Genomic DNA, 15572 nt, shown 5'->3' on the forward strand with positions numbered 1-15572 from the left:
GCAAATTCCAGCTAACTGAAATCCTATTTTCTCTTTGACTTTTCCTACCAATTCACATTTTTTTCTTTTTCTTCTTTCCTTCCTTTCCTTTTCTTTGTTTTCTTTCTTTCAAGACAGGATCTCACTCTGTCACCCCGGCTGGAGTACAGTGGCATGATCTTGGCTCACTGAAACCTTGACCTCCTGAGCTGAAGCAATCCTCCAGCCTGAGCATCTCAAGTAGTTGGGATTACAGGTGCACACCAGCATGCTCGGCTAATTTTTGTATTTTCTGTGGAGACGGAGCTTCTTCATATTGGCCAGGCTGGTCTCCAACTCCTGGGCTCAAGCAATTCTCCCACCTCAGCCTCCCAAAGTGCAGGGATTACAGGTGTAACCATCATGCCCGGCCTCGTTTTTTTTCTTTCCCTTGTCCTGTTTCCTATTGTGCTGTACCGCATAATTTAGTATTTTATTATATGAGGTCCTATTTTCTAGTTGTTATATGTTTCAAGAATAGTGGATTGGAAAGGGAAGGGGCGGGAAAAAAAAAGAATAGTGGAGAGAGTCAGACTGCCTGGTTTGAATCAGCACAATCACAAGCTTAGTAGCCTTGGACTGGTATATAAAATCTCTGTGCTTCGATTTCTTCATTTATAAGATGAGAATAATACTAGTGACCACAAAGTTGTGAGAATTAAATGAATAAGTCATGTAGAATAGTGCCTGCCACATCAAGTTCTCAATGCTGCCTAAGATGACAAAATTCTTATTCTACTTTGGAATTACACACAGCCTGAAACTATTGGGCACATAGTAGGTGCCCAAAAGTTTATTAAATTTGATTAAACTAGATAATTAAGACATGTTTTTATTACAAAATAATTCACCATTTAAGTTTTTAAATAAGAAGCTATCTTGGAGCATTACAAATGATTCAACTTGTGTAAAATATATCTTGTGAAACGAGGTACCTTTATTCTTAAGGCAAATTTTATATCAAGTCTGAATCACCAACTTTTTAGATCTGGAAGAAAATCGACATCATCTAGTTAGTTTCCAGGATCTCAAACTGGGAACTAAGTAACACCAAAGGTTGTGTCTGGCCAGAGGATACTAAGCTGTATCAGAAAACATAACGTATCCATTTTATTTGAAGATTTGGGGAAAATATTTTTATAAAGGCAGCACATATTTAGTGCTTATTAAAGTTTGACAAAATTGACTTGAAGGTGAAGGTAAGAGTTAAGATTCCTTCCGGAAACTTTTTTTTTTTGAGACAGGGTCTTGCTCTGTCACCCAGGCTGGAGTGCAGTAGTGTGATCAAGGCTCACTCACTGCAGCCTTGACCTCCCTGTCTCAAGCGATCTTCCCACGTCAGCCTCCCGAGTAGGTGGGACCACAAACACATAACTATGCCCAGCTTATTTTTTTATCTCTTTGTGGGGATGAGTTCTCACTATGTTGCTCAGGCTGGTTTCGAACTCCTGAGCTCAAGCAATCCTCCCGCCTTGGCCTCCCAAAGTGCTGGGATTATCTGTGTGAACCACCACACCAGGCCTCTGGAAACTTTTTAACTAAATCCTTAGACTTCATAAAGATGCATCCTATATTCATTCCCTTCTGCTGTTAGAGGACCACTGCTAGTTTGATTTCCTCATATTTCAGTCTGGACCCAAAGCTCAGGGATGTTCCCAAGGTTATCCTAATCCTCCAGCACCAACCTTTTCTTGGACCATTCTAATACTGAGGGGAGCTAGAGTTCCTATGGTGTTCTTGTCTGGTCTTGCTGGTGAGTTCTGATTCAAGCAGGTAACAGTAGGTTAACTAAGTTGTTTTGTAAAATATTTGGAATGGCTTTTAATGCAGACTGGTCTGAGTCATGTGCTTCACTAGCCAGCCAGTTCTGCAGAACTCCATTTACTTCCTTCATACCGTTTAATTTGAAAAATGTTTTTGCGTGTAGATATAGTTGTCTTTCATTTAGTTGAAATTAGTGGAGTGAGACAGTGAAATGGCATCAATCCCTGCTATTTCATTTATTATTTAAGAATAATAGCTACCGTAAACTGAGCATTTAGTTAGCATAAAGCCGCATGCTAAGTGAGTTGTGTATATGCATTTTGCAAAGCCAAAACCATATACAGTATGTATATGTTTGTTCATTTTTTTATTTTGAGACAGAGTCTCACTCTGTTGCCTAGGCTGGAGTGTAGTGGCGTGATCTCGGCTCACCACAACCTCTGCCTCCTGGGTTCAAAGGATTCTTGTGCCTCAGCCTCCCCTGCAGCTGGGGTTACAAGTGCATGCCATCACACGTGGCTCATTTTGGTTTTTTTTTTTTTTTTTTTGAGACGAGTCTTTGCTCTGTAGCCCAGGCTGGAGTGCAGTGGCGCGATCTCTGCTCACTGCAAGCTCCGCCTCCCGGGTTCACGCCATTCTCCTGCCTCAGCCTCCTGAGTAGCTGGGACTACAGGCGCCTGCCACCACGCCCGGCTAATTTTTTGTATTTTTAGTAGAGACGGGGTTTCACCGTGTTATCCAGGATGGTCTTGATCTCCTGACCTTGTGATCCTCCCACCTCGGCCTCCCAAAGTGCTGGGATTACAGGCATGAGCCACTGCGCCCGGCCTCATTTTTGTATTTTTTAGTAGAGATGGGATTTCACCATGTTTGCCAGGCTGGCCTTGAACTCCTGGCCTCGAACTCCTGGCCTCAAGTGATCCACTCGCCTTGGCCTCCCATAGTGCTGGGATTACAGGCGTAAGCCATCCCACCTGGCCTGTATATAATGTTTAATTCTCACAGCAACTTGTAGAGGAAGAGGCTGAGGCTGAAAGTGAGAAAGTAATTTTCCTAAGATTATGTAACTAAAAAGTGTAAAGAAGGAATTTGAACCCACATCTTTCAAACTCCATGGTGAAAGCCCTTAAATACTATACCACATAGGCAAGTCTTAATTTTGTGTGAGGTCTTGCATTGGAAAAGGAAGTAAGTGAATGGGGGGTAGTTAATTTAGTGGCTCTCAGTGGAAGTGGGCAAATTCTGATGTGGCTGGCATTTTGGAAGTTTGTGCATGTGTTTTGGTTGGCATAATTGGGCTAACATTGCTGGCATTTATTGGGCAGGAACCAGGGATGTTAGACAGCTTGCTATGTGCAGAAAAGCCCCACAGTAGCCCAGTACCTAATTTATGTAAAATTATTGGTTACACGGGTATTTTTTTTTTTTTCGAGATGGAGACTCGCTCTGTTGCCCAGCTTGGAGTGCAGTGGTGTGATCTCGGCTCAATGCAACCTCCACCTCCTGGTTTCAAGTGATTCTCCTGTCTCAGCCTCCCAAGTAGCTGGGACTACAGGTGTGCGCCACTACACCCAACTAATTGTTTTTTTTTTTTTTTTGAGATGGAGTGTTGCTCTGTCGCCCAGGCTGGAGTGCAGTGGTGTGATCTGGGCTCACTGCAAGCTCTGCCTCCTGGGTTCACACCATTCTCCTGCCTCAGCCTCCTGAGTAGCTGGGACTACAGGCGCCCGCCACCATGCCCATCTAATTTTTTTGTATTTTTTTAGTAGAGACGGAGTTTCACCGTGTTAGCCAAGATGGTCTCGATCTCCTGACCTCGTGATCCACCCACCTCGGCCTACCAAAGTGCTGGGATTACAGGCGTGAGCCACTGCACCCGGCCCACCCAACTAATTTTTGTATTTCTAGTAGAGATGGCGTTTCACCATGGTGGCCAGGTTGGTCTCGGACTCCTGATCTCAAGTGACCCGCCTGCCTCAGCCTCCCTAACTGCTGGGATTATAGACATTTAGCCACCGCACCTGGCCTGGTTACACAGTTTTAATATGCACTGAATTTTCCAGTAATGCAGTAAATCAAAGCAAGTTTGTACTTTTGTTGGCAGGGTGGCGGGGGTGGGGTAGTTTACTAAGGAGTGTTCACCAATTTGGAAAATTATGTAATTAGTGGCATTGCTACCTTCTCTTTGAGGCACTGGTACAACACATCTGTGCTGCTTTGCCTTTGTAGCTGTTGAATTCATGGTAATTTTATGTATAGGTAGAAGTAAAGACTGGTATTAAAATACTGAACTACTTTGAGAACAGCTTGGTAAATACCAGCTGCTCTGAGCTGCCCTGTCTCCTAGTGTGTCCATGTGTAGGGCCCTTCGGATTTCCTACAGTTAGCAATGAAAGAGTTAATCACTGGTACCTCGGGGTTGAAGGGCTTCCAGGCCCATTCTCCAGCTTTATGGATTGTGCCAATGCCTGTGCTGGTGCCTTTGTGGATGTCATTATCCCCTGGGTTCAAAATCTATTTCATAATATCATCTAGTGTAGTTGTGGTGAAACAGTTACATACAGAAATACATATTATTTTATTAAAATTACTTCTTAGGTCTCCTTTATGTTACATTTAGGGCATCTATTGTAGGGTATGTCTTGATATGTGTCTAATAGGTTATAACATTCATTTCATTTAAAAATAGAAAACAGCTCCTTCAAACTGAATCAGTAAAAATAGGGGATGTTGAGTTTGAGAGTTGGGAACTGCTGAGTGGTAAATCAGTCGGGATCCCACTGTTTTTGTCCTTTATCTTGCTTCAAATTGAAATCATTATCTATTGCTATTATAAATTAAATATATAGCTGGCCTCATCTGAGTAGCAGAAATGAAAGCGTCAGTAATTTGTGTCGTTTTTAATAGAGTTTCTCCTTTTGGAATAGGGTGTTCTATATTTCATCGATTCAGGTGGCTCTTATTTCATCTAAGAATCAAGATAAAGTATTTGACCTAATTAATTTTTTTATCATCCATAGCAATCTTATCTCATTTTTCATTCTTCTAACAGACTTTATGTGGTATCAGCAGTTGTATATGATTTAATTATTTGACAGTGCAAACTGGAATGTACTAATAGGGTCTGTTCCATCAACAGACTTATTTTGAATCACATGAATATTTGCTCCTTAAATTTATTTTTATTTTTGAGTGGAAGTTTCCTTTCCCTGTATTAAATGTATTACTTCCTTTCCAGAAATGTCTAATGCAAAAGAAAGAAAACATGCCAAGAAAATGAGAAACCAGCCCACCAATGTGACTCTGTCCTCTGGCTTTGTGGCTGACAGAGGCGTAAAGCACCACAATGGAGGTGAAAAACCTTTCCAAGCTCAAAAACAAGGTAAAATACACATAATAGAGCAGGCATGGTGGCTCATGCCTGTAATCCCAGCACTTTGGGAGGCTGAAGCGGGCGGTTCATGAGGTCAAGAGATCAAGACCATCCTGGCCAACATGGTGAAACCCCGTTTCTACTAAAAATACAAAAATTAACTGGGTGTGGTGGCATGTGCCTATAGTCCCAGCTACTCGGGAGGCTGAGGCAGGAGAATTGCTTGAACCTGGGAGGTAGAGGTTACAGTGAGCCGAGATCGTGACACTGCACTCCAGCCTGAAGACAGAGCGAGACTCTGTCTCAAAAAAAAAAAAAAAAAAAGATACACATGATGCTCCCTACACTCCCATTTTGATCAAATTGCTTTTGTCAGCTCTTTTGATAGTGATTATCTAAATAGTAAATGAGCTGAATTAAAAGCCGATACAGTAGACCCTTATTATTTTTGAATTTCCTATTTGCAAGTTTGCCTACTTGCCAAAGCTTATTTGTAACCCCAATATTAATACCCATGGAGCTTTGGCTATCATTTGTGGACATATATAGAGCAGGAAAAATTTCAGTTGCCCTGTGTTTACGTTCCCAGCCGAGCTTCCCAGCTTTCATGCAGAAATGGGCAGAGGATGGAGGCAGTACAGGGGCAGGGCAGTACAGTGCAAGAAGCTCCAGCTCTACTGGGGTTTGAATCTCAGCCCTGGGGCAGCCTCATGCAGGTCACTTAGCATTTCTAGACTTCATTTTCTCTTTTGTAAAATAAAGGAAATAGACTCTACCCCGAGGAGTTGTTTTTTGGATATAAGTTTATAATATGGCCAGGGGCGGTGGCTCACACCTGTAATCCCAGCACTCTTGGAGGCTGAGGTGAGCCGATCACCTGAAGTCAGGAGTTCGAGACCAGAGTGGCCAACATGGCGAAACTCCATCTCTACTAAAAATACAAAAATTAGCCAGGCATGGTGGTGCATGCCTGTAGTCCCAGCCACTTGGGAGGCTGAGGCAGGAGAATCACTTAAACCGGGAGGTGGAGGTTGCAGTGAGCCAAGATTGTGCCACTGCACTTCAGCCTGGGTGACAGTGAGACTGTCTCAAAAAAAAAGGAAAAAAAAAGATTATAATCTGTGTGAGATGAAGATATATATGTATCCCCACTAGGAGGAATGGTTCAGTATTCACTAATTCATTGACATAATTCAGTGACTGTATGAAACATAACTACTATAAATAATGAAAATTGGCTATGCATATTTTAGAGCTGGTATATTTTATTTCTACCTTAACATCAATGATTATTACACTTCTGTATTTCCTAAGAGAAGTGCAGTATAGTCATCATATCTGTATTTCACTGGTGTGCTGATTTGAGAACCTTATGAAGTGATAGGAAGATCACAGTTGTTCATTAGGGCAGCGGTAGAAAGTGCTAATTTGGGAAGACAGCAAAAGCAAGTGGCCAAGAACTTGTTTGGAATGCTTTAAAAAACTGCATTGGGTCTGATTAAGTAAATTTTAGAATCAAGTTCATAAGGTCTAGATTCAGATCCTACAGTTGATGCCTACCATGCCATATGATAAGGCTTTCACATTTTTTATCTCATTTAAACCTCCCAATGTTCTAAGATTTACAGTGGCTTAATAATTAACACCACAATTGAAATAAGCAGAAACACTATAAAATTCTCTACTGATCTCTCCCTTAATTTACAAACAGTTTTTTTTTTTTTTTTTTTTTGAGACAGAGTCTTGCTCTGTCACCCAGGCTGGAGTGCAATGGTGCGATCTCGGCTCACTGCAACCTCCACCTCCTGGGTTCAAGCGCTCCTGCTACCTCAGCCTCCCGAGTAGCTGGGACTACAGTCACATGCTGCCACACCCAGCTAAATTTTTGTATTTAGTAGAGACAGGGTTTTACCGTGTTGCCCAGGCTGGTCTTGAACTCCTGAGCTCAGGCAATCCACCCACCTCGGCCTCCCAAAGTGCTGGGATTACAGTCGTGAGCTACTGTGCCTGGCTGGAAATTTTGCTTTTTAAATTTTTAAGACAGGGTCCCACTCTGTCACCCATGCTGGAGGGTAATGGCACAATCGTGGCTCACTGCAACCTTGACCTCCTAGGCTCAGGTGATCCTCCCACCTCAGCTTCCCGAGTAGCTGGGACTACAAGCATGTGCCATTATGCCCAGCTAATTTTTTTTTTTTTTTTTTTTTTTGTAGAGACAGGGTTTTGCCACGTTGACCAGTTAGTCTCAACCTCCTGGACTCAAGTGATCCACCCACCTTGGCCTCTCAAAGTTCTGGGATTAGAGGTGTGAGCCACCACATCCATCCTGGAACTTTGCTTTTAGTTATTTATTTAGTACAGTGGCTCTCAATTTGAGTGTGGCAGAGAATTAGGATAAAAGACTGTACACAATCATATGGATTATAGTATTAAGGGAGTGTCGTTTGGGCTGCTGTCACAAAATACAGGTTGAGCATTCCTAATCCAAAAATCTGAAGTCTGAAATGCTCCAAAACCCAAAACTTTTTGAGTGCTGATATGACATAATAGGTGGAAAACTGCACATCCGACCTCATGTGATGGGTCACAGTCAGAATGAAGGCATATAACACACAGTTTATTCAGCATTCCCATGGGAAAAAGATGTTCCCAGCCCCCTTCAGCTGTGATATAAATATTTCCAAGTACTCCCAGATTTCACCACCTAAGCACACCCACAAAGACAAATAAAATGCATGTAATTTTTACTCTTAAATACTTACATGTGAATAAGTGTAAGAAAGTGATTGCTTATCAGTAGCATATAGATTCAGAGTCAGGAAGGATGCTGATGCCAGCCAATCACAGATTGTCCACAGGGTGGCTGAGATAGTGGCACCTTTGCTTTCTGATGGTTCAAGTATACAATGTGCAAAAAGTTTCATGCACAAATTATTAAAAATATTGTATAAAATTACCTTCAGGTTATGTATGATAAGGTGAAAGAAACATAATTGAATTTTGTCTTTAGACTTGTGTTCTATCCTCAAGATATCTCATTTTATATATATACGAATATTCCAAAATCCAAAAAAATTGGAATTTGAAACACTTCTGGTCCCAGTTATTTCAGATGAGGGATACACAACCTGTATCTTACTGGGTAGCTTATAAATAACAAATGTATTTCTCACAATTCTGAGGGCTGAAAAGTCCAAGATGAAGGAGCGGGCAGGTTTGGTGACTGGTGTGGGCCTGCCTTCTGGTTCATATACAGCACCTTTTTACTGGGTTCTCACATGGTGGAAGGAGTGAGGGTCTCTGTGAACACTCCTTTATAAGGATACTAATCTCATTCATGAAGTCTCTACCCTCATGACCAAATCGCCTCCTAAAGGCCCCACCTCCTAATACCATCACCTCGGGGGTTAGGATTTCAACACTGGAATTTTGGGGGACATAGCATTCAGACCATAGCAGGGAGCTTAGATTTGAAATTCATGTTGCACTGTTTATAGGAGAAAATTTCACCTGTATCTGTTATATCCAAGGTCCTTTATATGTCATCCTGACATGATTACCTTGTGTGCTACCTACTAGCTTTGTGACCTCGAGCAAGTTAATTCACGTTCCTACGTAAGATTCCTCTTTAAAAATAAGTAGTAATAGCCACCTTACAGGGTGACTATAGGATTAAAAACATGGTCAATGTTGCCACTCAACAAATATTAGTTCTCCACTATAATTTTTATCTCTGATAAAGGTGACATGTTTCTTTTTGAAAATATACTAGAGCCTCATCCTGGAACTTCACGACAGCGGCAAACCAGAGTCAACCCCCATTCTCTGCCTGACCCTGAAGTGAATGAGCAGTCTTCCTCCAAAGGGATGTTTAGAAAAAAGGGAGGATGGAAAGCAGGTCCCGAGGGCACGTCTCAGGAGATCCCCAAGTATATAACTGGTGGGTACTCATAAAGAGGTGCAGTTTGCCTGTATTTTGAGCTCTCGTGTCTAGTGCAGCAACAAACTGCCCTCCTTGTGGTCCTGGCTCTGCCTCCCCTACCTCTCCTCTCCTCCTCCCACTTTAGACCCTTCTCGCCTCTAACCTGGACTTTGGCCAGAGCTTCCTTGGGCTTGATGGCTCTCCCTTCTTCAGTTTCTCTTCCTGTCTCCTACTCGTCTTCTTACAAGTCTTTGTGAACTGTTCCTCTTTGTCTTAGCCCCCATGCCCCTCTTGTTTTAAATATGCCATCCACACTCAGCACAGCATTCTCCAAGGATGGAAAATTGAGTACGCACAAATGGCAACCAAACCTTTATTTAAAGGGCCTGTCTCCAGGCCCTTTCCAGCCTCTTCTATTCTTCACCCTATGATCCCCATCCACACTACCACAATTAAACCCTATATTCCTTGTACTTTGTACCTATACCTTAGGTATGCTTTCTGGTCTCTCTTTACGCCTTCTTGGTGGAGGAATTCAGTTAAGTTTCCCTAGCAGCCTGTTTATTCTCCAATGTTAATTCAAGATTGGTGTTTAATGACGTTGTCATCTCCTTCAACAGCTTCTACTTTTGCTCAAGCACGAGCTGCTGAAATCAGCGCTATGTTAAAAGCTGTGACCCAGACGTCTTCGAATTCACTGGTTTTTCAGACTCTGCCACGGCACATGCGACGAAGAGCCATGAGCCACAACGTCAAACGCCTTCCCAGACGGTTACAGGAGATTGCCCAGAAAGAGGTAGGAGTTCCACTTAGTGTAAATGTTTAGATTAGTAGCTCCTAGAAGAAATTGAGAAGTATTGATCTAATAAAATTTATTAAAAATGAAAATCAAGGCTGGGCATGGTGGCTCACGCCTTTAATCCCAGCACTTTGAGAGGCTGAGGTGGGCAGATTGCTTGAGCCCAGGAGTTTAAGACCCGCCTGGGCAACATGACGAAACCCGTCTCTACAAAAAAATCCCAAAATGAGCTGGGCATGGTGGTGCATGTGTGCCTGTAGTCCCAGCTACTTGGAAACTGAGGTGGGAGGGTCCCCTGAGCCACGGGAGGTTGAGGCTGCAATGAGCTGTGATCACGCTACTGTACTCCAGCCTGGGCCACAGTGAGACCTTGTCTAAAAAGAAAAAAAAAAAAAACTCAGAAAACAACACGCTTACGGTTTTTGTTTTTGTTCTGCATGTGTTTGATTTAATCATTATCCAAACTTCTTCCCTCCAAACCGAATTAACAGGCAATTGGCTATTATGGGTGCTTTGAAATATAGCATTTGATACTCCTCTCTTGTAAGGTCGTTGAATAGTTGATGTTCCCTTCCCAGATGTTAAAAAAACCTCTGACCTTCTTACCAAGTGGTTTTGGATCTGTGTTTTTGGGGTATGGCCAGCTTGGGGTAGGAAGGTTAAAAAAAAGCAACGTCAATGCTTAGCATTTGCTTTCTGACTTTTTCAAAGTTGAAAACTTGAACTGGGTTTTAATTTTTGTACAAGTCTAATTGTGTTTTGGCTTCACCAGAATTCTAGACTTGAACATTCTAAGATTAAGCCCATGTCTTTACTAATTGGTTTAAAACCTATTTATTGAGCAGCCTTCTATGTACCATTGCTACGCTGGTGGTGGGGTTTGAGTTCAAGAGGGAAAACTAACAAGGAATTTTTTTTTTTTGAGACGGAGTCTCGCTTTTTCACCCAGGCTGGAGTGCAGTGGCTCAATCTCGGCTCACTGCAAGCTCCGCCTCCCGGGTTCACGCCATTCTCCTGCCTCAGCCTCTCCGAGTAGCTGGGACTACAGGCGCCCGCCACCACGCCTGGCTAATTTTTTGTATTTTTAGTGGAGACGGGGTTTCACCGTGGTCTTAATCTCCTGACCTCGTGATCTGCCCGCCTCGGCCTCCCAAAGTGCTGGGATTACAAGCGTGAGGCACCGCGCCCGGCCTAACAAGGAATTTTATACTTTCTAGATTTAATGTAAAATCTGTTTCCCAGTGATAGCATTCAGCATGTGTCTGTCTGTAGCTTAACTGAGATGAAATGTGTGGGTTTTCCTCACTTGTATTATTTTTGGTCTTAAGTTTTTGGTTTTAGTTACAATTCTACAGATTAAAATGACAACAAGAAGCTAGCATTTAATTTCTCCTTTCTTGCGCTCTAATACTAATAGCCATATTAAGCTTGTGTTACTGTGTTGAACATTTTATAAGTATTCTGATCTTCATATTCCATTAAATTTGCCCAGTTAGTGAGTGATGGAACTGTGCCTCCTTCCTAGGTCTCCTAGCTCTGAAACATTCACTCTTTCCATTGTCTTCCTTCTCTACTTACATTGAAGAAACTAAGTTAACAATTTAAGCAAACTAATGGGATCTATAAAATATTCCACTTAATCTAAAGTTATTTGTTTGCATTCCTGACCATTAACTCTGTTTTGAGATTCTTACAAACTGGGATATGTCCCTCTTCTTGAAACTATAGGTGGAGAAAGCCGTACATCAGAAAAAAGAACATTCAAAAAATAAATGCCATAAAGCTCGAAGATGTCACATGAACCGGACGCTAGAATTTAACCGTAGACAAAAGAAGAACATTTGGTTAGAAACTCACATCTGGCATGCCAAGCGGTTTCACATGGTCAAGAAGTGGGGCTACTGCCTTGGGGAGAGGCCAACAGTGAAGAGCCACAGAGCCTGCTATCGAGCCATGACGAACCGGTGCCTCCTGCAGGTGAGCTTTTCCAGTGGGCTTTCTTGTTATTTTTGTTTGATCCTTTTCCATAGAGACCTTTAGAATAGTTTATGGTATGCCAAGCCCCGTTTATGTGGTTATCCATTTTAAAAATGATTCCTGAGCATGAAGCCCGGGTCCTTTGCCAGATGCTGGAGATCAGGCAGCCTAAAGTTAGGGGGGTGACTGACATTAATCAAACGATTTATTAGATATGTGATTGTAAGGGAAAAGCATACAGTACGATGAGCATTTCTAACCCGACTGGAAGGCGTGCCCCAGAAGTGCTGCTTGAGCTGAGCTCTCAGGGATAAGATGGGAGAGGGGGAAGGCAGAAGGAAGCCAGGTGAGAGTGAAGAACTGGAATCAATTCTGTGTGACAGAGATGAAGAGAAGGAGAGCAAGCAACATCAGGGCAAGGTTAGGCTAGAGAAAAGAGTAGGAACCAGGTTGTGCAGGTCTTGTTGATCATGTCAAGCTTTATTCACTATAGATTAATCTAACAGTCTTTCATCAGTAACAGATATTTGAGAATCTACTGTGTACCGTGAACAGGGTTCAAAATGCTGGTCTAGGTGTTTATGGGTCAGTGGGATGCTGGGAAGGATGTTTTAAATTTTAAACGCTTTGAGAGGGCAGATTATTTTAGAGCCTCTTAATAGTATTTATCTGATTGCTCCCTCCTCTCAGTAGCTAATTCAGTTGCTTTCTATTTCTTCCAATACATACTTAGACATTTGTTCTTTGCAGAAGGACCTATCTTTCAATGGTAGAATGGCCTTGGCCAAATTTTAAAAGCCATTACTATTGGTATCCTTTGATACCCCTTGAGAGTAATGTGGTAGAATAAGCAATACAAGAATCTTTTTAAAAAATTGTGGTCAAATATACATAACAAAACCACTTGACCATTTTAAGTGCACAGTTCTGTGGCATTAAGTATGTTTACATTGTGTAATCAGTACCACCATCCATCTCCAGAACTTTTTTATCCTCCCAAGCTGAAACTCTGGACTCATTAAACACTAACTCCCCATTCCTTCAGCTCCTGGCAGCTACCATTCTACTGTCTATCCAATAATTTGATACTATAGGTGCTTCATGGGAATGAAATCATACAATATTTGTCTTTTTGTGACTGGCTTATTTCATTTAGCGTAATGTCTTAAAATTCATCCCTGTTGTAGCACGTGTCAGAATTCCCTTCCCTTTTAAGGCTGAAGATGTATTCCATTGTAGGTATATACCATATCTTGATTATCCATTTATCTGTCAGTGGACATTTGGCTTACTTCCACCTTTTGGCTATTGTAGATAATGCTGCTGTGAACATGGATATGCAAATATCATTACAATCCCTGCTTTCAGTCCTTTTGAATATATCCCCAGAAGTGTAATTGCTGGATCATATGATAATTCTATGTTAATTCTATGTTTAATTTTTTGAGGTACTGCCTTACCATTTTCCATAGCAACTGTATCATTTTGCATTCCACCAGCAATACACAAGGGTTCCAATTTCTCCTCATCCTTGTCAGTACTTGTTACTTTATTTATTTATTTGATCACAGTCATTCTAATGAGTGTGAAGTGAATAATAAGAGGACCTTTTAGGAGTCTTTGATTTGAGAACTCAGCAGCAGAAATCATAGATAATAGTCAAGTTCCTCATTCACATTGAGGAAGCTGGGTTCTGGAGAGATGAAGTGACTTGCCCGGGCTCACACAGTTGTTGGTGGCCTACATAGCACTTGGGTGGCTGATTCCCCTGGCTTGTGCTTTTTCCACTGTCCTCTGCCAATGAGTTACTTTTCATTTTGGGCAGAATTCTTGCTGAAGTTATCTGATATTTTCTCTAAAATTTGATCAGCCCTAAGTAATAAAACTAATAGCTAATAATAACAAATATTAGTGAGTGCTTAATATATGCCCTACCCTGTTTTAAATGCTTTGCATGTGTTTACTCATTTAATCCTCACAATAGTATGAGGTAAGGAGTTACCATTATTTCCATTTTACAGATGGGGAAACTGAGGTACAGAGAGGTTAGGTAATTTACCCATGATCGTATGGCCAATGAGTGTTGAGGTTTGGATTTGAGCCCGGTTGCCTGACTCCAGGGTTCCACACTCTGAACCATTATTCTCTGCTGTCACTTGTTTGGATGAAGTTCCTCTGGCCACTGACAGCTGAGAGCTGGGCACTGGATGGGAAGATTTCTTTGTGTGAGTGATCATATTGATTGATGTGTGTTGTCAGAATCATAGCTATAATTTGCCTTTTAGTTCTAGTTACTGAGTGCACTGAAATTGCTTAAAGATGCTATAGCAGAAGGATTGGTTTGGCAGGTCACCAAGCCTGATCAGAATGCTGGCTTCTCCACTTAATGACTGTGTCTTTGTTCAAGTAACAATCTCCGTGTCACAGTGTCCTTGTCTATCAGATAAGATAACCATACTAGGTACATCTGGTTGTCAGGAAGACTAAATGACAGTTCATGTAAGGAGTTAACTCGTTGCTGGCGCTCAGTAACCCTTCAATGACTATTAACTATTACAGGCCAGGCATGGCAGCCCATGCTTAGAATCACACCACTTTGGGAGGCTGAGGCAGGAGGATTGCTTGAACCCTGGGGTTCAAGACCAGTCTGGGCAACATAGTGAGACTCTGTCTCTGCAAAAAAAAAAAAAAAAAAAAAAAGCTGGGTGTGGTAGCTCGTGCCTGTAGTCCCAGCTACTTGGGAGGCTGAGGCAGGAGGATTGCTTGAGCCCAGGAAGTTGAGACTTCTGTGAGCTGTGATTGTGCCTCTATACTCTAGCACTGGCAACAGAGTGAGACCCTGTCTCAAAAACAAAACAAAACAATTAGAACAATTATTATAATTATTATTATGGATACTGTAACTATTGAAACTTTTAACATTGATTTCATTAGCTTAGTCTGATCTCTCTTCATCTTACTTGAAATTGTATGTTATTACTTTTACTTTCTTTGTACTGTGCTTAAAGTTCATATCATGGTCAAGACTGAGCGTGGGAGAAATATGGGATGGATTAATTGCAATATTGTGTCTCTAGGCTTAGTGTTAAGTAACCTTGAGGTCCTGAATTATCTAACCAAATTGAGCAACCTGAGCATAATTTTGCAGAATTCATTACTGTTTTGCTTATTTTACTCTGGTTTCTTACCTTAGGTAGATTTTGGGGGTGAATGGTTCTTTACTTAGAAGCAACAGTTATATACCCTCCGTAGAACCTGTCTATGAATATGGGGTAAAACATAGATTATCTAAAAAGTAGGATACCGTAACTTACATTTTAAATGGAGATTCATTTTTATTTTGGTTCGGATTGGTTTAAAAATATTTGTTAAGGTAACAGGAATGGACAGGTTTAGATATTTTTTCCCCTAAACCATCGGGCAGGAGAAGGTTTAGATTTTGACTTATGAGAACATAGCTTTAGCAATTTGTTTTGTGTCTTAGGCCTCTAAAGGTTTTGTGATATGGCTTTTGTCTTCTTAGCAGTTTTGCCTGTGTAAATTCCTAAGTACTTAATTGTGTCTCCCGCTTTGTGCAGGATTTATCCTATTACTGTTGTTTGGAGTTAAAAGGCAAAGAGGAAGAAATACTAAAGGCACTTTCTGGAATGTGTAGCATAGACACAGGTAAACTTGTTTTAAAGCTGAGTTCTATTTTAGTCTTTGTATATTTATTCATT

At 41.5% G+C, this 15572-nt stretch overlaps 1 protein-coding gene across 12 annotated transcripts in view; it reads left to right on the plus strand.

The window, feature by feature from the left end:
- The window catches only part of POP1 (POP1 homolog, ribonuclease P/MRP subunit), a 42683-nt gene that overhangs the window by 1104 nt on the left and 26007 nt on the right, over positions 1–15572 (plus strand). For 4 of the 12 annotated variants that reach the window (XM_055286869.2, XM_055286868.2, XM_055286870.2 and 1 more), the window contains exons 2-6: positions 5021–5164; positions 8928–9095; positions 9698–9873; positions 11605–11853; positions 15432–15519. In XM_055286869.2, coding sequence (XP_055142844.1) covers positions 5023–5164; positions 8928–9095; positions 9698–9873; positions 11605–11853; positions 15432–15519 — 823 coding nt within the window. In that variant the 5' untranslated portion in view covers positions 5021–5022. Of the gene's footprint in view, positions 1–113; positions 371–3215; positions 3338–3548; positions 3720–5020; positions 5165–8927; positions 9096–9697; positions 9874–11604; positions 11854–15431; positions 15520–15572 lie in introns of all 12 variants that reach the window. The other 8 variants (XM_063642869.1, XM_063642872.1, XM_063642873.1 and 5 more) reach the window with 4 other exon arrangements.

Source organism: Symphalangus syndactylus, chromosome 7, assembly GCF_028878055.3.
Source record: "Symphalangus syndactylus isolate Jambi chromosome 7, NHGRI_mSymSyn1-v2.1_pri, whole genome shotgun sequence".
In the NCBI taxonomy this organism is placed as follows: domain Eukaryota; kingdom Metazoa; phylum Chordata; class Mammalia; order Primates; family Hylobatidae; genus Symphalangus; species Symphalangus syndactylus.